Below are 25,028 nucleotides of genomic sequence, written 5' to 3'. Positions count from 1 at the left end.
CCAAGCCGGCAACACGGGTCCGGCGGCCCCCGCCCCCCCCACAGGAATCGAACACAGGGCCTTTCGGTTCCCAGGCCAAGCTCTGTGCACGGACCCAAACCGGCGGGGGCCAGCTGGGGTGCTTTTCAGTTCTGGGTTGAGACAGGAACACGTTCAGAGGTCGCCCCAGGTGAAAATGAAGAAGTAGCTCAGGAAACCAGGGTAGCTGCCCCGGCCCTGCCCTTTCAGCTCCATCCCTTCCCTCAGCGAAGGCGACACCCTGTCCCCCCCCCCCCCCCAGCAGGACTTCCGAGCCCTCCCTGCGACCCACCCCGGCGACTTCTCTAAGGAGAGTGTCCCCTGGCCCACCGCCCGGCGTGTGTCAGCAGCGAGCGGGTCCCCGGAAGAGCGTGAGCCACGCGCGGGCAGTCACGTCCTTCCACGCCCGGACACCCCCCCGCCCCGGCCCCCTCCCTTTCCCGTCCCCCTCCCCCCTCCCCCTTCCCCCTCCCCCTTCCCCCTCCCCCCTCCCCCTTCCCCCCTCCCTGCGTGGGCCCCGCCCGCTTCTCCAGAGGAGCGTCCGCGAGCCTCTGGGCGGGGACCCACCCGGGGGGAGGAGCCGCCCGGGGAAGTGGGGACGCAGCCCAGCCGCCACCTCCCTGTCCGCTCCGCTAGCCCCCGGGGACCGACATGGCCCAGAAGCGTCCTGCCTGCGCCCTGGACCCCGAGGACATCCAGCTGCTGGTGCTCTGCTCCCAGGAGGCCAAGAAGTCCGCGTACTGTCCTTACAGCCACTTCCCCGTGGGGGCCGCCCTCCTCACCCGCGACGGCAAGATCTTCTTAGGTAAGGGCCGGGGAGGTGGCCCCCGGGGGACCCCCCCGAGACGGCCTCTGGGGGTGAGAGGAGGAACAGCGGGAAGGGGTGGGACGCTCCAGATGGTCAGAGCCCAGCTCTGCCCCCCTCTTGGCTGAGTCTCCCCTGTAGTGCCACTCGCCCCTGCCCTGCCCAGTGTCCCAGACGGTGGGCGTGAAGGTGCTGCTCAAATCTAGGGGCTTTCAGAGCCTGGGAGACCGGAAGGAGGAAGCGGGAGGGGGAGGTGCGGCCAGCTGGCCCGGCCATGGCACGCTCAGCTCGGGCGCCTTGTGTGCCACGCCAGCTCCGCCTGGTTCAGCGGCCCTGAGAGGGGGCGGTGAAGGAGTGAGAAAGGACAGACAGGAGAATAAAAGCTGGGTCTGGCTGGGGTGCTGCTCCCGGATGGAGAGACCCCGCCACCGCGTCTTTATTTTATAGCAGATTTCACAGGCAAAGTAAGGGCGTGGTCAAGATGTTTGCAACAGTCTCATTGGTTTCGATTCTACTCAACTACATGCATCTGAACTCTATCAAGTCCACATCACTCAAGCACGTGGTGTCCTGAGGATAGGTTCAAGCTTACAACTGTAGCCGCTGGCTATAATTGTGCTGGGAGGGCTCTGCCCTCCAAGCTGGGGCTTGCACGTGGCCATGAGAGGACCGTGCCCTCTCATTAGTCCGAGGCTTGAACCTGTCCAGACACTGTAGCCGCTCTCCACAGGGAAGGAAGCTGGAAGGGAAGGGGAGAATCAAGAGCATCAGCCGTCGTGGGTGCTGGGAGGAAGGGTAACTGTCGGAGCCCTCCTCTGGGTCCCGCACCTGCTAGGGCTTCCGCAAGTTACATCGGCACGTAGGTGGTATGCCCACTTCTCAGGGGAGAAACTGAGGCCCAGGGAGGTGACATGACTTGTTCAAGGTCACCTGGGGCCCTGGAGGTGGAAGCCAGGGCTGGGATTCCCCAAATCCTGATTTCTTCCTGCCACCCTCCGTGCTGGGAGATGGCTGTAGGCAAAGCAAGGAACCCGGATGGGGCGACTTGTTAGTGAATGGGGTGCAGATGGTCTTGGAGGAAAGAAGGGGGGGGGTGTTGAGTTACCAGCAATGAATGCCAGCCTGGGGAGGTGGGCACCGGAATCTGAGTTAGTTAGCACTAAGCTCCTTTTCTTTGGCTTGTTGGTTTGATAGAAAAGCTCACTTGAGCAAAAATTCAAACTTGTTTTTGCTAAGCGAGGGGCATTCTCCTTTAGGGCAGTGGGGAAGGTGGTGTGGAGGTGGCAGAGAAGCCATGCCCCCTCCACCCGTGCCATTTCCACCACCACTCAGAGGGCAGGTGACAATTGGCACAGAGGGACGAAGGGACTGCCCCGCCCTGCTGCCTAGAATCCCCCTCCCGCTTGGCGACAGCTATTTAAAGGACCGGAGGCCCACACTTGTACATCTGTCTAATCCAGGGGTCCTCAAACTTTTTTTTTTTTTTTGAATCTTTATGGTGTGTTTTATTAATCAGATAGCCAGCATCTGAGCAGCAGGTGTAACACCCTGAAAAGACTGCTCTGTCATTTCATTTCAAACAAGCTTTTATACAGGGATAGTGGGTGGGGAAAAATCTAAAATCGGTGAGTTTCCAGGGTCTGCCTTTCTTCACTGTCCTTGCAGAGACTAGCCCCGGAGAAGATTATCCGGGAAGGCTGTCTCCATTCAGAGAGGCCCTGTCCTTGTTCTGGACTCCAGGCCGCCTCCTCTCCAGGGCCTGTTCTTCCCTGCAACACATGCTCCAGTTCCCCAGGGTCTTTCACAACAGCATGGATGAACCTGGAGATTATTATGCCAAGTGAAATGAGCCCGTCAGAGAAAGACAAATATATATATTCTCACTTATATGTGTAATCTGCAGGATACGAGCATTCCTCAGAACAGAAATTTGTAAATCCCGAAAAGGTGGGAGACCAGGCAGCGCTGGGCTGCAGGTTGGGGGTGGGAGTGCTGGGCCCAGCCCCAGGGGAAGGGCTGTGGGGAGCTGGTGGCCCCAACCCCAGTCTGCAGCCCTGGCTGTGGCAGCCTCACCTCCATGGCTGCCGGTCCACCATGGCCACGCTGTGCGCAGCCAGGCACCCCAGGGGACCCCAGCAACCCCCAGGCCCAGGGCTTGGCCACAGCATCCTCCTCAAACTTTTTAAACAGGGGGCCAGCTCACTGTCCCTCAGACCGTTGGAGGGCCGGACGATAGTTTAAAAAAAAAACTATGAACAAATTCCTGTGCACACTGCACATATCTTATTTTGAAGTAAAAAAACAAAACGGGAACAAATACAATATTTGTGTTTGCATGTGGCCCGCGGGGCCGTAGTTTGAGGACCCCTGAAGCAGCCCCAGGGCAGGTGTGAGCCACTCCTCCCTCGACTGCTCAGCTCTGTGTCCGGCCGGGCCCACACCTCCCCTTCTGTAGCGCCGTTCTCCTGTTATTTCTTATCTTTTGAGGTTCTGTGTGGGGTTCATGAGTCACCTGGGTCTTAGACATCTTTGAACAGGAAAAGTAACCTTGCGTGAGGGCTGGTAGGCGAAAGGCCCGCGGCTAGTGTTATCCATCTCACCCTTACAACTCTTCAAGGCAGCTATTACAGCACCGCAGAGCAGGGAACAGAAGCCCAAGACCACAGAGCTGGGATTGGAACTCAGAGTTCCCCTGACTCCCACGCCTGCTACTCCATAGGGAATAAAGAATCGTGTGGAAATTCAGGCTGGCCTGGTGACTCAGATGAGTACTGAACATTAACCACCACCACAAGCAACATTGCAACCCACACTGCCCCATGGCACCAGGGCCTTGAACATGGAATCGGCCACTGATCCTTCCCAGTGCCTCCACATTTTCTCTTCATCCTTTCATTGGTTGATTTATTCAACAAACATTTGCCAAGCACCAGTTATGTGCTAGGTAATGTACCGGGAGCCGGGAATAGCACTGTGAGCAGAAACGGCATGGTCCTTGCGTCCAGGGAGGTCCCCTCCTCGTGTACAGCCACAACCAATGATTGTAGGAGTGAATGAATGAGGGGAGCGGAACGTAGTAGACTATTTAAATTGCAGGGAAGGACCTGGTATCCCTAGAGAAGGGGCTGTGCCCTGGAGATGGAGGGCGGTCCTCCGATAGGCTGAAGGCTCTGAAGTTAGAAGCTCCTGCATTTGAATCCTGGTGCTTCTGTTTATCAGCTGTGTGCCCCCGGGGAGAGACCCTTGAGCCTTCTGAGTCTCCGCTTACATTTGTACACTGGGGGTCATAATGGCCGAGTTTCAGGATGGCTGTGATCAGAGCTAGCTTGCTTGGCCCGGTGTGGCAGCCACGGTCTTCCCTGATTGTGGGTGCCCGTCTGCCTCCGTCACTGACAGGGTTGAATCTCACCCCTGATTGTGAGGCTTTAAAGGAGCTAATAATGCCCATAACGTGATGGGCAGTTTCTGGCTGGCAATAAGAAGGTCACAATGGTGGCCGTTTCTACCGCTGCTGTTGACAGTGTGATGAAAGTGACGATATGGTACTGCATGCGCAAGCAACCTGGAGAGACTTTGACAGCACAGGTGGACTTTGACAGCACAGGTCAGCATAATGCCTGCAGCTGCCACTCGCTTTCCTGGGACAATAATAATAAAATGACGATATGATGACTTGGAGGATTGTGGAGGACTTTTGAAGGCCACGTAGAGATATTGAGATTTGATGAGGTAGGACATAGGGAGTCAAGGAATGTTATTAAGGAGAAGAGTAGCATGAAATTGGTGTTTGTGGACAATTAGTCTGACAGGTACTCAAGGAGGGTTGGGCCAGAGAAAAGAGTGTCAGGGGACCATGTCAATCTTGTTTGCTCATCTGTCCACAGTGCCAGAATATTCCTGACCAATACCGGTGTGTGTTTCTCGGCATCTAGAAGGGTACAGGAATCTAGAGAAGGCGCTGTGTGTAAATTAATCAAGAGTCCAGAGACGAAACATAATTTTGGAAGGCCTTTTGGGGAGCCAGAGAAAACTTAGCTAAAGAAACCAAGTTCTTCCGTCTCTCTGGACCCCTTGCTTTTTATTAACACAAATTGTCCTAAAGCAAGGTAGATATACATATCAAAGGGTAAGGTTTGGTATACAGAATCCATTGTCAGATTGGGGGAACTGCCAGTTCAGGTGTTTGGCCAGTAGGAGGCAATAACATGTAGATTGAAATGCCCTCAGCAGCAAGCAATCATTTATGCATCCTTTTCAGATTTGGGGAAATGCCCTCAGCCATCTCCAGATGATTCAACCCTGCTGCACTGCTGGAATTGGCTTCTGGCACCTGATCTAAATAAAATAGGTCCTCAGTCCTGGCTGGGTAGCTCAGTTGGTTAGAGCATTGTCCCTATATGCCAAGGTTGCAGGTTCGATCCTCAGGCAGGGCACATACAAGAAGCAACTGATAAATGCATAAATAAGTAGAACAATAAATTGATCTCTCTCTCTCTGTCTCTCTTTCTCTCCTAAATAAATAAATAAAATAAGTCCTCATTTAAGGTTCAGTGAACGCATGAATGAATGGCTCAGACTGGAACAGTATCAGGTAGAATGAAGAGGAAGAAAAGATCTGAGAGCTATTGTATGGGATAAATGGACCAGGCCTGGGATAGGCCATATCCTATATAATAAAAGGGTAATATGCAAATTGACCAAATGGTGGAATGACAGGTCGTTATGATGAACACTGATCACCAGGGGGCAGACGCTCAATGCAGGAGCTGCCCCCTGGTGGTCAGTGCACTCCCACAGGGGGAGCACCGCTCAGCCAGAAGCCAGGCTCATGGCTCTGGGAGCAGACCTAAGCTGTCAGTTGGATATCCCCCGAGGGCTCCCTGTTATAGTAATCATTATGGTACTTAATGTTAGGACCTTAGAATGTAAGACTTAAAGCATGTAACCCTGTGTAGACTGTTATAGTAATTTTTATAGTACCTAATGTTAGATACAGGAATACTGTGTGAGACCCAAGAATGCACCCTTGTAACCCAACTAGTACTGGTAAACAACCTATCTGATGGGAACGCCCAAAGCCTGTACACACCCATAGATTAACAGACTCCAGGTGGATCCACACATGGCAGCTGCTGATGACACACATGAAGGGGTAGACGGTGCCATTGGCTGTTGGCTCTTTCATTGATCGACAGTTAATTGGGCAGAGTTTCGTGCTGGGAACCGAGATGTGAGCACACACAGGTCCTCACGCTCTGGCGACAGGAGAGCTATGCGCTGCTGGGTCGATCAGACTGTCTGGTTATATACCCCTCTGTAGACGTGGTCTTCATTGGTGTGTGTGTTATCAGCAGCTGCCATGTGTGGATCCACCCGGGGTCTGTTAATCTATGGGTGTGTACAGGTTTTGGGCGTTCCCATCAGATAGGTTGTTTACCAGTACTAGTTGGGTTACAAGGGTGCATTCTTGGGTCTCACACAGTATTTCTATATCTAACACTAGAGGCCCGGTGCACAAAAATTTGTGCACTGGGGGCGGTATCCCTTAGCCCAGCCTGTGCCCTCTCGCAGTCTGGGACCCCTCAGGGGATGACCACCTGCTGGCTTAGGCCTGCTCCCCGGGGGATTGGGCCTAAGTTGGCAATCAGACATCCCTCTGACAGCCTGGCAGCCCTTGGGGTATGTCCACTTGCCAGCGGGGAGCAGACCTAAGCTGCAGCCGGACATCCTTAGCGCTGCTGAGGAGGCAGGGGAGGCTCCCACCACCACTGCTGTACTGGCAGCCATTAGCCTGGCTTGTGGCTGAGCAGAGCTCCCCCATGTGGGAGCACACTGACCACCAGAGGGCAGCTCCTGCATTGAGCGTCTGCCCCCTGGTGGTCAGTGTGTCATAGTGACCAGTCATCCCCAGTCTTTCTGCTGTTAGGGTCAGTTTGCATATTACCCTTTTACTATATAGAATAGAGGCCTGGTGCATGGGTGGGGGCCGGCTGGTTTGCCCTGAAGGGTGTCCCGGATCAGGGTGGGGGTCCCGTTGGGGTGCTGGCCAGCTTGGGTGAGGGGATGATGGCTGTTTGCAGCTGGTCACATCTCCTTTAGGGTGGGGGTCCCCACTGGGGTGCCTGGCCAGCCTGGATGAGGGGCTGATGGCTGTTTTCAGGCTGGCCACACCTCCTTTAGGGTTGGGGTCCCCACTGGGGTGCCTGGCCAGCCTGGATGAGGGGCTGATGGCCATTTTCAGGCTGCCTGGCGACTGAAGCTCCCAGCCTCTCCTTTTTTTCTTTTATTTTTTATTCTGGGATTTATTTACCTTCTATAATTGAAACTTTGTTGCTGTCACTGGAGCTGAGAGCCGGGCTCCTGCTCGTTCCAGCTCTGTGGCCATGGCCTGCTGAAAGCAGGTATCTGGGGTTTGTTTAGCTTCTATAATTGAAACTTTGTTGCTTTCGGAGCTCAGAGCCGGGCCGCGGCAGGCGGGGAACCTTGGCTTCCTCCATCACTGGAGCAAGCAAGCCTCCTGCTCACTTCAGCTGCATGGCTGCCGGCCGCCATCTTGATTGGGTTAATTTGCATATCTCGCTGATTAGCCAGTGGGAGGCGTAGCAAAGGTACGGTCAATTACCATGTTTGTATATTATTAGATAGGATTAGGTACTATAATAATTACTATAACAGTCCACACAGGGTTACATGCTTTAAGTCTTACATTCTAAGGTCCTAACATTAAGTACCATAATGATTACTATAACCCTCCCAGCCTGTGAAAGTACTGCCTCTCCTTACAGGCTCATCCCTTGGCCCTCTCCACTGTCACTCAAAAGTACCTCATTACAAAGAAGAGCTTCTCTAACCTCCCACCCTAACTCTATAGTTGAGTTAGAATATAATTCCTACATAAAACTGCATGACACATTTGTGGTGTAGAGGGAGGCAGGAACATGGAGAGAGTGTAGTATTTCTTCAATACATGGACACTGGGGGTCATAATGGCTGCTTTTCAGGATGGCTGTGATCAGAGCTGGCTTGCATGGCCCGGTGTGGCAGCCAAGGTCTTCCCTGATTGTGGGTGCCCATCTGCCTCAGTCACACAGTGTTGAGTCACATGACATTTCTCTAGTCCACTGATTCTCAGATGTGGCCCCGACCCCCAGAGACTCAGCACCTCCTGCGAATTTGTAGGCAATTCTAAATCCTCGGGCTCCAACCCAGACCTAGTGAAGTGGAAACTCCAGGAGTGGGGCTCGGAAATCTGCTTCGAGAAGCCCTTCAGAAGACGCTGATGCCCACATGCTTGCATGTGAGAACCACCACGCTAATCTCAGCAGAGGGAGTGGGCACTGCGCTGTCTGGGCCTCTCTCTTCTCTGGGTGACTGGTTCAGGACCACCTCGCTGTTGGTGATCTTCCTTCCTTGCTGATGTCTTGATGAGATCTGACCCCAGCCCTGCCTTAAGCACCAAACCACCTTGAAACAAGGCCTCACTGAAATGCCAGAGAAAAAGAACAGTTCTTGTCTCTGACAGGCTCGGATGTGAGTCCTGGCTCCCAGCCACCAGCCTGTCTTTACCTTCTGTAAAATGGGATTGTAAGAGTATCTGCCTGTCAGAGTTGTTGAAAGGATTGATGGCATAATGCTGATAAAGTGCTCCAGGGAGAGCTGGTCAAAGTCAGCAAAGGTGGGAGGGCATGTTTAAGGACAATCATTTCAGGTGAGTATCAGGAAGCTGGCTGGGAAAACTAGGTGGGGAGCAAGAGAAACAGTTCACTGCATTTCAAAAGAAAAACAATAAAAGACAAAAACGAAGGAAAGCAATTAGTCACAATAGCACCGTCATCATATATTATTTAGCTCCATCTTATCGTTACGGATTTCTCAGTTGGCACCATCCCAGCCTCCCTGTGTGTTTAAGATTAAGCGAAGGCAATGCCAGGAATAAAGCTGGTTTGACTGGATAGGTCACTGATGTGTTTTCTGGGCTTAAGGAAACAAAACAAAATTGTCTAGCTTTTCAGGATTGTAGTACATGGCCAAGAGCTGTCTTTTTTGTTTGTTTGTTTGTTTTTGTTAATCCTCACCAGAAGATATTTTTCCATTGATCTTTTAGAGCAGTGGTTCTTAACCTTCCTAATGCCGTGACCCTTTATTTATTTTATTTTTTTAAATATATTTTATTGATTTTTTTACAGAGAGGAAGGGAGAGGGATAGAGAGTTAGAAACATCGATGAGAGAGAAACATCAATCAGCTGCCTCCTGCACACCTCCTACTGGGGATGTGCCCGCAACCACGGTACATGCCCTTGACTGGAATCGAACCTGGGACCTTTCAGCTCTATCCATTGAGCCAAACCGTTTAGGGCATGCCGCGACCCTTTAATACAGTTCCTCATGTTGTGGTGACCCCCAACCATAAAATTATTTTCGTGGCTACTTCATCACTGTCATTTTGCTACTGTTATGAATCGTCATGTAAATATCTGATATGCAGGATGTATTTTCATTGTTACAAATTGAACATAATTAAAGCATAGTGATTAATCACAAAAACAATATGTAATTATATATGTGTTTTTCTATGGTCTTAGGTGACCCTGTGAAAGGGTCGTTCGACCCCCAAAGGCAACCTTTCATAGGGGTCACCTAAGACCATCAGAAAACACATATATAATTACATATTGTTTTTGTGATTAAGCACTATGCTTTAATTATGTTCAATTTGTAACAATGAAAATACATCCTGCATATCAGATATTTACATTACGATTCATAACAGTAGCAAAATTACAGTGATGAAGTAGCCACGAAAATAATTTTATGGTTGGAGGTCACCACAACATGAGGAACTGTATTAAAGGGTCGCGGCATTAGGAAGGTTGAGAACCACTGCCCAAAGGGGGTGAGAACCGCTGTTTTAGAGAGGGGGAAAGACAGAGACACATCCTAAAGAATGATGTGAGGGTCCTTCCCCAGGAAAAAAAAAAAAGGAGAAAGAGGTACTAATTGTCAAACTAATAGATGCTCCCTATAATCCATCCTTCGATGGCCAGTATATACACCTGCCTTCTTCCTCAAAGTAGAATCCCAAACCTGTCTCCACCCAACACTGCACAGCCATTCCCTACACCAGTGGTCGGCAAACCGCAGCTCGCGAGCCACATGCGGCTCTTTGGCCCCTTGAGTGTGGCTCTTCCACAAAATACCATGTGCAGGTGTGCACGTACAGTGCGATTGAAACTTCGTGGCTCATGTGCAGAAGTCGGTTTTCGGCCTGGGTGAGTCTATTTTGAAGAAGTGGGGGTACATTCGCTGAGGTCGACCCCTCAGATTGAGGACGTTTTTAGCAAAGGCCAGCTTAGGAGTACCCTAATTAAGTTAATAACAATGCACCTACCTATATAGTTTAAGTTTAAAACATTTGGCTCTCAAAAGAAATTTCAATCGTTGTACTGTTGATATTTGGCTCTGTTGACTAATGAGTTTGCGGACCACTGCCCTACACAACTGTTAGTGCACACACTCCCCCGGGGGGGCAGGCTGCCTAATGACAGCCATTCCCTTCCAGCCCCTGATCCTGAGAATCATGATAATGGTTAATGAGTTACATGATTAATTTAACTCCTCCTAACTTGTCAAGTAAATAATGAAAATTATAGGAGGAAAATATCTGCAGAGATAATGACCAAACAATTTTCAAATTTGATGAATACAGGAAGAGAAAAACGTTACCTAATCACAATGAAGACTCAGACTTAGAAAAAGGGAGTGTGAGCTTGGGCAGTGTGGCCCGTTCTTGAGCATCGACCTATGAACCAGGAGGTCACCATTCGATTCCCGATCAGGGCACATGTCCGTGTTGCAGGCTCGATCCCCAGTGTGGGGTGTGCAGGAGGCAGCCAGTCAATGATTCTCTCTCATCATTGATGTTTCTATTTCTCTCTCCCTCTCCCTTCCTCTCTGAAATCAATAAAAATATATTTAAATAAATAAATAAGCACAATAAAAACATTTATTTATTTACTTAAATATATTTTATTGATTTTTTTACAGAGAGGAAGAGAGAGGGATAGAGAGTTAGAAACATCGATCAGCTGCCTCCTGCACACTCCCCACTGGGGATGTGCCCGCAACCAAGGTACATGCCCTTGACCGGAATCAAACCCGGGACCCTTGAGTCTGCAGGCCGATGCTCTATCCGCTGAGCCAAACCAGATAGGGCAAAAAACATATTTTTTTTTAAAGGGAGTGTGCTAGAGAAAGAACAGAATGAGTCAATGAAACAAATACAGTGACTAGAACAAGATGGCTGCTTGTTTCTCTCTCGTCTAACAGACCAGGCTGGGCTGGAGCCCAGGTCATATGGGCTGTTCTGCTCTGCTCTGCAAGGTTGTTCAGGAGATCAGATTCCTTCTGTCTTGTCCTGCCATCTCTAGAGTGGTGTCTTAATCCACATGTTCAGAGCTGGCACATATCACATCCATGTTTCTATCCCTGGGAAAGGGAAGATGAAGTGGGCAGCAAGCAATGTTCCCATAAAAACATCATCTAGAAGTCGCACACCTGCTCACATCCCATTGGCTAAGACTACTGGACTATATATAGCTCCAAGGAGGCTGGGAAATGTAGTCTCCAGCTGGGTAGCCACTTGCCCAGCTAAACTCCAGTGGATTCTATTGGGAGCGTGAACACTGGGGACAGTCTTTGCCACAGGACCCCCTGTGGCCCCCTGAGAACTTCCTTCTTGACCATTATCATTCTTGGCTGCACATCTGAAATGAGTGTTAGAAAGAATACCCCCTCCTTGGGGGCACACAGCTTTCAGCTCACTTCTGAGGGTGAAGTTTGGGGGCCAGGGGTTTCTTAGGAACTGACAATCCCAGGCTTTTGGAGACCAGACCTGTAGCCTCCTTCTCTGGCTCTCTACGTCTATCAAAATCTTAGAAACCTCCTGGCCTCTTTCCTATCACTTTCTGCATCCTATCACTTTCATACAGTAGTTCCACACCCAACAATCCTTTCTGGGCATAGTTTTTAAGCCTGTCAACTTTTTTTTTTCTTTTTCTAGCTGGTTTCCCTGCCTGGCCCACCCCTGCTGCCTCACCTTCCTGGTAGTTACCCCGAGGCACTGGGAACAGATGAGAAGATGATCCCCTTAAATCAGAACTGATTCCCATTGCCAAGTGGAGAAATCCTAGTGGCAGATTATATGGTCTGCCTTCCAGGTTATCACAGGGTGGCGCTTTTCAAATAATTGGTCACAGAGTAGCAAGTGCAGCCGCTTCCCACCTGGCTGTCTGTAGTTCTTTCACATTGCCCACCTGCTAAGCCAAGGCCCCATATTTAGATGTTTAGCTGCATCTCACTTTCAACATAACTTTCTGCATTGGGTATAGGTTAAGCTGCTGTAACAAAAATGCCAAAGTACAGTGACTCAAACATGATAAATCTCCTTTTCTCTCACATAACAATTCAGAATAAGCAGTTGGTCCAGAGTCAAGAGGCAACTCAACTCTGCTCCAAAGTCCTTCTGTCTTGTTGCTTTTCCATCCCTATGACAATAAACCACATGGTCAAAGGTGTCCCACCCCTTGCCAGCTTGTGAAGGGGAAAAGGAAGTAAAGGATAAGCTATCTCCTGACAAAAACTGTGATCCAGAAGTTTCATCCCTTTGGGCCACCTTCGCACCCATCACCCACTGGAGAACTGGGGATTACCTTAAGACTTGTGCAATCACAGACACCCTTGGGCTTGACATCTGCTGGGGAGATGAGACTGGCTTAACTGCTCTGTTTTGTTTTTGTTTTTAATATATTTTTATTGATTTTAGACAGGAAGGGAGAGAGAGAGAAAGATAGAAACATCAATGATGAGAGAGAACCATTGATGGACTGCCCCCTGCACACCCCGAATTGGGGATCGAGCCTGCAACCCGACATGTGCCCTTGACTGGAATTGAACCCAGACCCTTCAGTCTGCAGGCTGACGCTCTACCCACTGAGCCAAACCAGCTAGGGCTAACCTGCTCTGTTATCCTGCCCCTGCTCCTTGGCTGTGCTTCAAGATGGGGGCTCTGTAAAGTGATGAGAGTGGGAGGTTCTTGGGAAAGGACGCTGTACCCGTCAGTCACAGTCTCCCAGTGGTGTGAGTCAAATTGCCCTCTTCTTCTCCCCACCTTGTTTGGAGTAACCGGTCCCTGCCTGCACTGGAGCGGGGCGAGCCTCTTACTCAGCACGTGCAATAGAAAGTGACTCTGCCAGAAATATCACTGGGCTCTCCTCTCTCCTCAGGGTGCAACGTAGAAAACGCCTGCTACCCGCTGGGCATCTGTGCTGAACGAACGGCTATCCAGAAGGCCATCTCAGAAGGATACAAAGATTTCAGGGCAATTGCTGTTGCCGCGTGAGTGGGAAATCTGGGTCACAGCCATATTCATTCATCTGTTCAGCCAACGTGCACCTGTTATCCATCCATTCATTCATCTGACATATGTTTATTCTATACTCCCTGTGTGCCAGGCACTGTAGAGGACTGTGGGCTGAGTGCTGAGGGCAAGGAGGTAAATAAGAAATGGACTCTGGCCTCGGTGAGTCTGCAGAGCAGGTGTACAACCAAGGCAACTAAGACAAGGGCAGGTGTCGTTGTGTTCTAATTTCAGCACGAAGTACAACAGAATCTCTCCAAGATGAATAGAAAAGCAGCAGAGAAACCTAAAGCTAGAGGGACCTAAAAATTACCTGGCTGCCTAGACCTGTCACTTACCCCCATTTCACAGCTGCAGGCCCAGGGAGAGTGAACAACTTTCCTGGGAATTGGTGGCAGAGCCGGGACAAAATCCGATCTTTAGAGTCTCGCCCCAGGGCTCATTCCACTGCGCCATGCTGTGCCAGGAGGTCAAACACTGTTCCCTGCTCTCCTTGAGCTGACACTGGGACCTGTCACGGTGCAAGTTGACTCTTGCCCTTGACAACACTCATCTCTCGGTGCCAAAACCAGCTGGTGGGGTGGCAGCAAGATATAACCGGGTATGGTTCCAAACTAGTCAGATTCCAGCGCAGATTCTGGCTAACAAAAGCACTGATCAACACCCTCCACATGCCCTAGACCAGTGGTTCTCAACCTTCCTAACGCCGCAACCCTTTCATACAGTTCCTCATGTTGTGGTGCCCCCCAATTTCATTGTTACAAATTGAACATAATTAAAGCATAGCGATTCATCACAAAAACAATAGGTAATTATATATGTGTTTTCTGATGGTCTTAGGCGACCCCTGTGAAAGGGTCCTTCGATCCCCCCAAAGGGGTCGCAACCCACAGGTTGAGAACCGCTGCCCTAGACATAAATTTCCAGCTCCCACACACATACCCTCAAGGGCAGCTCGTTCAGTTCTTCTCAGCCCTGGACCCAGACTCAGTGGCTTTGGAACTTGAGCGTATGAGTGGGCTCTTTTACGAATGTGGACGCCATTTTGCTTCTGATTTAATGGCAAATTGCTCGTGTGCCCGGAAAATGGCATGGAAGGCTGCATGGCTGAGCGAGTGCTGGTCTTTCAGGACCTCTGGCCCCGTGGGTCATGCGCAGGAGTGAATGATCTCTCCATCGTGGTGACGCTGCCAGCCCTTTCTGGCAGAAATGTAAGGACCTAGAGCAGTGATGGCGAACCTTTTGAGCTCGGCGTGTCAGCATTTTGAAAAACCCTAACTTAACTCTGGTGCCGTGTCACATATAGAAATGTTTTGATATTTGCAATCATAGTAAAACAAAGATTTATATTTTTGATATTTATTTTATATATTTAAATGCCATTTAACAAAGAAAAATCAACCAAAAAAATGAGTTCGTGTGTCACCTCTGACACGCGTGTCATAGGTTCGCCATCACTGGTTTAGACTGTTACCAGAGAAAGGCTTTTTCTCTTGGTCATGATCTACTTTTAAACATGACTGGGTATTGCTAGAGACAATTAGTAAATATCCTTATTTACATAAAACCTGCATTTTCCCGGTACCCAACTGCTCCGCTCTGGGTATTCAGCCTACAGAGCATCCCCGAGCCAGAAATAGTCATTATTGCATGAATGATTTGTTAAATTGAGAGCATGGATTTAGAGGATGAATGGAAGCTCCCCCCTTAGCATTGACGACCCCTGTGAGGCCTGTAAGATAGAGAGAGCGGAGCCCAGAATGGAATTTTGCTAATGAGGAGATAAGCCTGTCCCACTGGGATCCCGGCTGCAGTCATCAAAATCAGTAAGTTTCCAGCCTGTCGAGTCTGATAAGCCTGGCCTCCGTGTGTGACCAAGGTCAGCATAAACCACAGGAAACCCTCGATACCAGCACAGGCAGGCGAGGGAGAGAGTTTGGGAAAGCATGGAGGGAATGTTCCGAGACACCCAGCTCGTTCTGAGATCCTTTCCAAGCTTTCAGTTCTTACTCTTGGCAGGAATGTTGGGTAATGGTTAAAAACCCAGGCTTGGGATCTTAGCTGGTTCGGCTCAGTGCATAGAGCGTCGGCCTGCAGACTGAAGGGTCCCTGGTTCAATTCCGACCAACGGCACATACCAAGGCTGCAGGCTCCTCCCTGGCCCAGGCCCTGGTCGGGGCACGTGCAGGAGGCCACCAACATCGATATTTTCTCTCACATCGATATTTCTCTCTGTCTTTCCTTCTCTCTTCCACAATCTGAGGCTGGCTTTTCCTCTATAAAGTGGAGAACACCAGCCCATGGTGCTGTTGTGAGGACTCAGGAAAGGACTTCAGTAAAGTTCCTGGCACAGAGTGCGCAATAAATTAAAACTATTGTTTTAACATTATCATTATGTCTTCTACAAGGTACAAAACTACCAAAGGCAGGAACCACAGATCCCGGTTCAAATCCTGGTTCTGCTACTTACCAGCTCTGTGACCCTGGGCAGGTCACATCACCTTTCATGATCTGGAGCATGTGGATAATAAAAATGCCTACATGGCCCCTCTATTATAAGGTTGATAGGGGGTTAAATGAGTGACGGGCACAGAGAACGGCAATGTTAAGTGTAAGCCAGTATTATGATCAGGCTGTCTCCCAGCCCTCAGAGGTATACTGCCTAGATGCACCATCTTGTGATTTTTGAACCCTAGGCCCAACCCAACCTCCCAGTGGAATTCATGTTTATCCCACCCCCTTTGAAGAACCTAATGCAGGTCACCTTGTCCAACCAGCTGGCCATTGGACAGTTGGCTATGCATGTCCCAAGGCTGCAGAAAGGAAGTGGTGAGCTTAGCAGGGGCAGATCATCAGGGCCTTACAGGCCATGGAAGAGATTTCACTCAGAGCACCTGTCCCAGAGTCCTACCCAGTCTGTCCATGTTATGGGATTTACATGTGCAGATTTTATCTCCCTTTCCAGCTGGTAAGATCCCTGAAGATAAGGCGTCAAATGGTAATTTTCAGACAAAGCGTTATCCCCATTTTCTCTAGCTGTTGAGCCTTCCCACACTAGAGACGGAGGATCCGGGGCCTTAGGTGTGACAGACTTTTGATCCTCAATACGAAGTGGGCATAATGCAGTTCGAACAAGAGCCCACATAGTTAAAGATGACAAGGGCATCGTTTTCCTTGAGCCTGATTTAAGAGAGTACCTTTTGACACCTTAATTCCTTTATCCTTGAGCATGTAAGCTAAACATTTACAATGATGTTTTTGCCTTTTACTCGAATTCTTCTCCATTATAACCTGGCTGAATCAAAACGTTCCTCGTCCACTTAGGGTCGCAACTCCAAAGCTGGCACGGACTTTGTGTGTGCTGAACTTCCCACCTCTACAGTGAATTTCCACTTTCCCTTTCTCACTTTGTTTTTCGCTCAGGGGAATCTTCTCCTCCAGATTCCTATTCAGGCACCAGAATGCCACAACCTGCACGGCTAGGGTTCAGGATCTAAAGGAGGGGCCGACACACAAATGAAAATGCTATACAAGAAATACGATTTTAGAAGGCATTGGGGGTTAGGGTGTCTCTTTTGTGAAAAGCACACCGACACTGGGTCCAGTCTGCTTTTATTCACTTGCATACACATTTGCCCTTTAGCAATGCATACAGGCATATCAATCAAAGGTAAAGTTTGGTGAACAGGAAAAGGACCATCAGGTCAGGGAACTGCCTTGAGCCACCACTATCTCAACACAGCCCTGCTAATGCCCAAGGTCCATTGGCCTTCCACATTCCTTGGTGCACTCTTATGACAGTATTGGGAAAGCATCTGTCTCCTACTGGAGCAATTTCTTAAAGGCCAGAGACAAATTTTCCTTAACTTTTGTGTCCTAGGGTGTGGGTGACAGTAAGTGCTCATTAAATGTTTATTAAATGCACTAATGAAAAGAATAGTCCTGCCCATGGCCTCGCCTTTGCAACTTGGGAAGCCTCCCAGCCCTGCATCTCAGCCTCTAGGACACAGCACCTCTGTGAGTCAGAGTCTCACTTACCTTGAAGGGGGCCTGAATCTCGGCCATTGTCCTCATGTCTCAGGAAAACTGATGTATGTTTGCTTCTCTGCTTCCCCAGTGACGTGCAAGATGATTTCATCTCACCATGCGGGGCCTGCAGGCAAGTCATGAGAGAGGTAAGCAGCTCTTTCTTCTTGGAATGTAAACCGGGTGTCTCCCCGCTTTCCCCAGGCTGTGGGAGGGAAGCCACGCTGCCAGAAGACAGCTCCTCTCTCCTGTTTGCTTGGCTGGCTGATTTCAAAGGCTTTCCTGAGCCTGCGTGAATCCCTGGGTGTAATTCTTTCATTCAGCGAATTCTCCCTGAGTGGGTGTCTTCCCCTCGTGAATAGATAGGCCAGGTCCTGCCCTCACAGAGTTTATAGTGCAGGAGACAAACAATAAACAAGGAGCAAAATAAACAAACAGTAGAGTCTCTGAGAGTGAGGACATGGCTATGGAGGAAAAAATGCAGAAAAGTGAGTCATGAGGGACAGAAGGGGCAGCAGGTAATACTCTAGATCAGAGCCAGAGGTCAGCAAACAATAGCCCATGGGCAAATCCAGCCTACAGCTATTTATTCTAAATAAAGTTTTATTGGCACACAGCCATGCCCATCCATTCACATATGGTCCACGGCTGCTTTGACCTGACCACAGCAGAGATGAGCCATTACAACACAGACCTTATGACCCGAAAGGCCCAAGATATTTACATCTGGCCATTTATGGAAAAAAGTTTGCCAACCCCTGTTCTAGATGCCCAGGAAGGGCCTCTCTTTGAAGATGACATTTGAGCGGGGAACAAACAATGAGAAAAGATGGAGCAGACAGAGGTCTAGAGAAGAAGATTCCCAGCAGAGCAACCAGCAAGCTTAATGCCCATCACTTGGTGAATCTGACAAGTCATGAGAAGGTCAAGGAGACTAGGACACAGTGAATGGGGGTGGGGCTAGGACATGAAGTCAGAGATGGGCAGGGCCAGATCACACATGGTCTTGTAGGCCATGGGATGGAGGGTATATTTTATTCCAAGAATAAAGGGAACTGAATTGTACACTTAAAAATGGTTAAAGTGCCCTGGCCGGTTTGGCTCAGTGGATAGAGCATTGGTCTGCGGACTGAGGGGTCCCGAGTTCAGTTCTGGCCAAGGGCACAGTCCCAGGTTGCGGCTCGGTCCTCACTAGGGGACGTGGGAGACAGCCGATCAATGATTCTCCCTCTTCACTGATGTTTCTATCTCTCCCTCTCCCTTCCTCTCTGAAATCAATAAAGAAATATATTTTTAAAATAAATAAATAAATAAATAAAAATGGTTAAAGCGATACATCTCATAGTATATACACTGAGCGGCCAGATTATTATGACCATCCCATCAGTACTTCATTGACACTTCCAAAAATACTGAATATTGAAAACTTCCTAAGCAAATACTCTCAAGGTTTTATTATTATTATTATTATTATTTGCATAACTAATTCACTTCATTGTACTGATGGGGTGGTCATAATAATCTGGCCACTCAGTATATATACTAGTGGCCAGATGCACGGATTTGCATTAAAAGGAAATTAATTAGAAGAAAGATTTGTGCGGTAATTACTGCAAAAAATTACCTGTCAAAATAGTATATATAATATAGTATTATCAAATTAAAACACGTGTGCGATTGGCGCCAGTAAGAGCTTTATATGTCTCATGCATGCATGAGTCAACATTTATTTTTAAATTGCTAGTATGCATCATATGTACCGGCCGGTCGGTCGGTCAGATGGTCGATGAATAAATCATGATGTGGTTCATGTTGAATGTCAACAAACAAAAACAACCAAATTCACGATCAACAATGACAGATTTAAACACACACGTGTGGTTGGCACCAGCGAGAGCTTTACGTGTATCATGCATGTGCGAGTCAACGTTTATTTTTAAATTGCCAGTGCGCGTCATATGTACCAGCCAGTCAGTCAGACGGTTGGATGGACATATGGTCAGTCACTTAGCCTTTTCTAATATGTATATACTAGAGGCCCGGTGCACAGGATTTGTGTACTGGTGGGGGGTGTGGCCACGGGGATTGGCCCACTGTGCGAGTGCTGCTCATCCTAGTCAGCTGAGCAGCTGTGGACCTGCCCTCTGAGTGGCTGCTCCCACTAGGGGAGTGCACTGACCACCAGGGGGCAGCTCCTGCATTAAGAGTCTGCCCCCTGGTGGTCAGTGCGCGTCATAGTGACTGGTTGAGCCATTCTGGTCGTTCTGCCGTTCGGTCACTGGGCTTTTATTATATAGGATTAGGACATTAAAAAAAAGTTGGTAAAAAGAAAATAATAATAATACAGAAGGGACTTAAGGAGACCGATGTAGTTTTTATAAAGATCATCTTGACGGAAGGCTTGGATTTCTTCAACACTAAAAACAAAGGGTTGGATTCTTTCTTTTTTTAATATATTTTTATTGATTTCAGAGTAAAGGAGAGAGATAGAAACATCAATGATGAGAGAGAATCATTGATTGGCTGCCTCCTACATGCCCCCTAATGGGGATTGAGCCCACAACCCGGGCTTGTGCCCTTGACCAGAATCGAACCCAGGACCCTTCAGTCTGCAGGCCAATGCTCTATCCACTGAGCCAAACCAGCCAGGGCAAAGGGCTGGATTCTTACTCCAGGCTCAGTGGAAGTTTCTGACATGTACGTGTGCATTTGGGGAAAGGGGTGTCAGGATCTTCCGTGGCCTCTGGGAAAGGTCTGTGTCCTTTAGAATCCCAAAAGGTCAAAGCCACCAGCTTCAAGAATCCCGCAGACCCCTGAGCCCTGATGTGATATCGTCAGCCCCACTAAACGCAGCATCTCGGTTAATCCCTGTCCCCAGCCGAGGCGGGAGGAGTGGGTCGTTATCCCCATTCTGAGAGAAGTGAAATGACCCGGGAAGGACAGTGTGGGTTGTGGGGAGCTGGACCACAGCAGAGATGAGCCATTATCAGGAGCAGACCGACTGCGCAGCCTGCTCCTTGCGGCTGACTCCTCCCCTTATGGTTTGGTAAACGGGACAAGTCCACCCCAGCCCTGGAGGAGACATGGTGGTGCTTTGCAGAATAGGAGCTGCTCCTCCACCAGGCTTCTGCTGTTGAGATTGTTTATATTTGGGGGCAGACGGGTTGTTTCAGTTTTGCCTTTGTGCCTTGGGGTCTCAAGGCATCTGTCAAATATGCAAGCTCCATGATTTTGCCAGGACTGCAAAGCAGACACGGTTAGCAGAACACATTTCCCAAGTCCAGGTGCAGAATGCCACCATGAAGGCACTGATTTCACGATGTGGACTTCATCGCACTTTGGAGGGGCAGAAATGGCTGCCCAACTCCCCGGCAAGTCCAAGGCCTCATAAGGAAAACACATCAGGATGGCAGCTCCCTGGCTCCCGAGGCCTGAGTTGGTCCAATTGCTTGTTGGCAAACGAGAGAAAGCAAATGAAAAGGCCTCAGGGGAGACGGGCAACACTGAAAACAAAATGCTCATAGTAAGAGATGAAGCTTGGGGACTAGGGACCAGGCACTTCAACTCACTCAACTTTCATCCATACAACTCACTTTCACCCATGCCCGCGGGCACAGCCTGCTGAGCACATTAATTTTAAAAAGCCACAAGGCTGATTGTGCCTGGTAATAAGTGGGAGATTCAGACAGGAGCGTGGAAACAGCAGGCTGCCAACCTGAGCGCTCATGAGCAAACGCTAGCAATCCACAGGAATGGCTTCCAGTAACGGAGCATTCACTATGTGCCAGGCACTGCAGACAGGCGCTTCACAAAACCCATCGCCTGTAGTTCTCACAGCACCTGGCCAGGGAGGCCTCGGTCTGTTGATTCCCACGTCAGGTCTCTTTCCTTTACGTCACAGCCGATTTAACTCTCCGCCTTCCTGCCTACTGCATTCTGTCTCTGAAACCATTTCACAGAATAAGACACGAGACCCAAAGAGCTTAGCCCTCTGCCCAAGGTCACGAGCAAGGGTAGCTCCTGATAGCGTAAAGGAAACATGGAGAAACAGATTTGGGCTGAAATTCTGCTTTGCTGACATTACCCTGCTAAGCCTCCGTTTTGGTATCAGTAAAATGGGGGTAATAATAGCACCCACCTCCAAGGGTAGAGGATGAAATCACTCAGGTGCAATATCCGGGGTGCACCTTCTCCTGGTTGCTAGGAGTGAACGAGATGCTGGGAGGAAGGGAAGCAGGTGTTGGTTGCTTTGTCCTGGCAGGAGGAGGCTGCCCGGGGGTTCAATACTGTTCTCATAACGCCCTGGGTGAGTCCATAATGACATTTATTGCCCATTAGCAATGTGCAAAGCACCATACTAACCGCTTAACATGTCATCTCTCATTGGCTCTTCCCTCAAGCTCTGTGAATCAGGTGTAATTGTCATTCCCGTTTTATAGATGAGAAAACTACGGCACAGAGAGGAGCATTAGATAGGAAGAGGTAGAGCCAGACTCAAACCCAGGTCTGCCCTAACCCCTCGGCCATACTGCCTCCCTCACACTAGCTTTGCCTCTTTTCCAGTTTGGCTCCAACTGGGATGTCTACTTGACCAAGCCGGATGGTACCTATGTTCTCACGACAGTCCAGGAGCTGCTGCCTGCCTCCTTCGGGCCCGAGGACCTGCAGAAGGTCCAGTGAAAGATGGAGAATGCCCACCGCCTGGGAGAGCCTGGGTTCCCACAGGTGCTTAAGGAGCCAGCCATCCGGAGAGCTTCACGAAGACCTTCTCACAGACCTGGGACACCTGCCAAGTCGGCCCCAAGCCCACAGGGGCTGGGCAGAGATGACTTTTGCAAATGGTCCTCAAGCACTTGGGTCTTCTACTGAAGTAATAGGGGGGTCTCACTCCAGCCTGGTTCATGGCCCCTCCCTGTCACCCCAGACCACCCCACCTGCCACCCGAGACCAGAGAAACCCATTCCATCCTCTCCTTCCTGCGGGCCCTCTTTAAATCCAGGCCAAGTGTGGACTGCTTCCCCATTCGCCTTCCCAAGGTTCTATCCTGTTCGGAGCGACTTTTCTAATTATAAACATCACAGCGCCGCCTGACTCAGGAGAGCACATGTTCTCGTCTCCGTCATTGCTCGCAGCTCCTAGGGGGGCCGGGTGGTTTGTCTCTCTCTGTGCAAACACCTGGCCGCTTTCTGCGGGGAGAGGAAATGGGCCCTTGGCACTGTGTGCCCCTCGGTGTGGAGAGATGAGGTTCTTAGGCTTCTTGGCCCTGTGTCTCCAGAAGGGAGCCCCCCCAACTCTCCGTAGTGGCCATTTCCGGTGTCTATTTTGGGTTCCTTCTTACAAATGAGGGGCTGGGCTTCAGTGAGGTTAAGTAACTTGCTCTAGGACCATGGCAAAGTTCAAACCGGAATCCAGGTCCTCAAACTCCCACGATGGTCTCTAGAAATAGTGCATGCTCTTTGCGGGGCACTGTGCTAAGGCGATCAACATATATGAACCCATTTAGTCCTCTCTTACCAAGCTCAGAGTAGGCTGCCCTCCCTTTACCAATGAACAAAATCCGAGCTCAAAGAGGTTAAGTCACTTGCCCAAAGTTGCACAGCTAATAGGTAGCAGGCTGGAATTTGAACCAGGTCTGCCTGATTCCAAGTGTTTTTCCATTCTCCCCCTGCTGATGTCTGGCTGCCTTTATTTATTTGAGTATCATTTGGATGGCAAATATTGCAGAGATAAAGATGTATAAGAAAGTCTCTGACCTTGAGGAACTTGCACTCCGACAAGGCGAGAGAGGTGGAAACAGGTCTATTGCACAGAAATACTGTGATTCAGGCAGGTCCAAGTGCAAGGTGGCTACAGTGGGGGCTATGCCACCTCCTGGGGTGTGAGGAGGGTCTGTTCCATTGGCGCATTGGCTGCAACACACACACTCATACACACACACACACACACACACTCAATTAGGCAGGTGAGGACTGAAAAAGGGACAGAGCCAGGCTGACCTGCTAAGGGTGACAGCTCTGATCCCTGCATGAGTTGCCTGAGTACTAGGGTGAGAGTAGAGCACAGGCTTCCTCTTTCTCCGCAAGCACGTTGCTGGGAGCACAGGAAGTGTTGCCCTTCCCTGGGGGTCCCTCCACTCTGATCCGGATCCGGAGCAGCTGCAGGTGTGTCTGGGAGGACTGGCTTCTCCACAGCACACCCGGCCCACCTGCTGCCATCTGGCAGGTGCGGCACTGCCGGGGTCTTCTGCGCACCCTTCTGGGTGGTCTCAATATGGGGGCGGGGGTGGGGGAGGGGAGGGGGAGAAAACAAGAGAATGCTGGAGTTAAAGAGACCACGGTGCTAATATCAGTCAAATTCTGCTCAGTGGGAATCTAGATGGGTGATTTTTTCCTTTGTTCATATCTGTATTTTTTAAACTTCCAAAACTTTTTAATATTTCATAAGAACCAAATGGTATTGCATAATGGTTAAATATGCACAAGTGATTTCATTACTCTGACACTATCATTATCTAAAAGAGAGTTGCTGTGCGGATTGAACGGGATAATGCACATTAAGAGGAGCCCCATGTTGGACCCTCCGTAAGCTCTTGATCCAGGGCAGCTGTGAAAGGTGACACATTTTGGTCCTTTGAACATGGATTTGAGTTTTGCAAACAGGCAGCAGTCTTTTATAGCCAATGTGTTCATTCCTTTGCAAATGATTTATTAAGTGCCTACTGTTCTGGGGCTGGGGCCAATGGGGAGGTAGCAATGATGAGACAGATGAAACCCCTGCCCTCCACGGCTCTGGCGGTAGCTGTGGGAACTGAGAGCTAATGGTTCTAGAACTTCACATCACCCAAGGGGAAGAGCGGGCTCTGGGAGCGCCCGCAGGAGGAGAGGAGCTTGTCTGCGGAGGGGCAGGGCAGTCCTGGGGAGGGGAGGTTCCAGCCAGGGCATCAGCAGGGTCCCCCATTAGGAAACGGCTTGGGGAGGGGCAGAGAATGAGGACTGCCTAAGGGACGAAGCCCAGCGTTCTGATATACTTCTTGGAAACAGACTGCCAAGCAATTCGCAAGAGAGGATTCCAGAAACAGTTTGAATAATGTCCACTTGGAAGAACACCACTCCTTTGGCTGGAGAGAGGCTGGGATGCTTACTGAAAATATATGCACAAGGCCTGGGGTGGGGCAAGGCTGGGAGGAGGGAGGCTAAAGCGGGGGGGGGGGGGGGAGGGGGGTATTGGGAGCATCTGTAATACTATCAACAATACAATAAATTTTAAAAATTATAGATATATATAATTTTTAAAATTTATTTTCATTTTGTGGTCCCCGTGTTCTGAGCACCTACGATTTCAGAGCAGCACACCCTCTATTGTTCAGAGCCTTCTGTGGGGTTTGAGTCCCAGATTCCCATGGGAAGAAATAGAGGCCCGCATATGTCTGCTGCTCCTGCCAGCTGCTGCTAATTGCTTATGAAAACGACAAGATTCTTTAGGATTTCCTTTTGGCAGGGAAGAGGCCACAACTCTGATGGACACGAGGTAGGTTGGGTGCCTGTGTCAGATATGAAGCCAGAAAACGCTGTTCAAGAATAAGGGATGGCCCAGGAGGTCTCCCACACACATAATACTGTGTACATGATTATATGGGCACAGAAGCAGGCATGGAAGAAACACCCAGTCTATCTGTTTTTGAGGGGTATGGAAAGGGGAAGTTAAGGTGGGGGGAGGGGATTAAAAACTCTATGACTGAACAGAAAAAAAAAATATGGCATAAT

The 25,028-nt window shown here is 49.6% G+C and overlaps 1 protein-coding gene across 1 annotated transcript; it reads left to right on the top strand.

Annotated features, from left to right (window-relative positions):
• The first annotated feature begins 600 nt into the window (after positions 1–600).
• Positions 601–22,356, top strand: CDA (cytidine deaminase). Its single transcript, XM_081088359.1, has 4 exons — positions 601–823; positions 13,106–13,217; positions 17,357–17,414; positions 21,829–22,356. Exons 1-4 carry the CDS (start codon positions 670–672, stop codon positions 21,943–21,945), a joined length of 441 nt encoding a protein of 146 aa, XP_080944485.1. The 5' UTR covers positions 601–669; the 3' UTR covers positions 21,946–22,356.
• The last annotated feature ends 2,672 nt before the right edge of the window (positions 22,357–25,028 follow it).

Source organism: Myotis nattereri, assembly GCF_964212035.1.
Source record: "Myotis nattereri genome assembly, chromosome: 3".
In the NCBI taxonomy this organism is placed as follows: Eukaryota; Metazoa; Chordata; class Mammalia; order Chiroptera; family Vespertilionidae; genus Myotis; species Myotis nattereri.
Note: the sequence above shows the minus strand (reverse complement) of the source record. Positions and strands in the feature narration are given on the sequence as shown.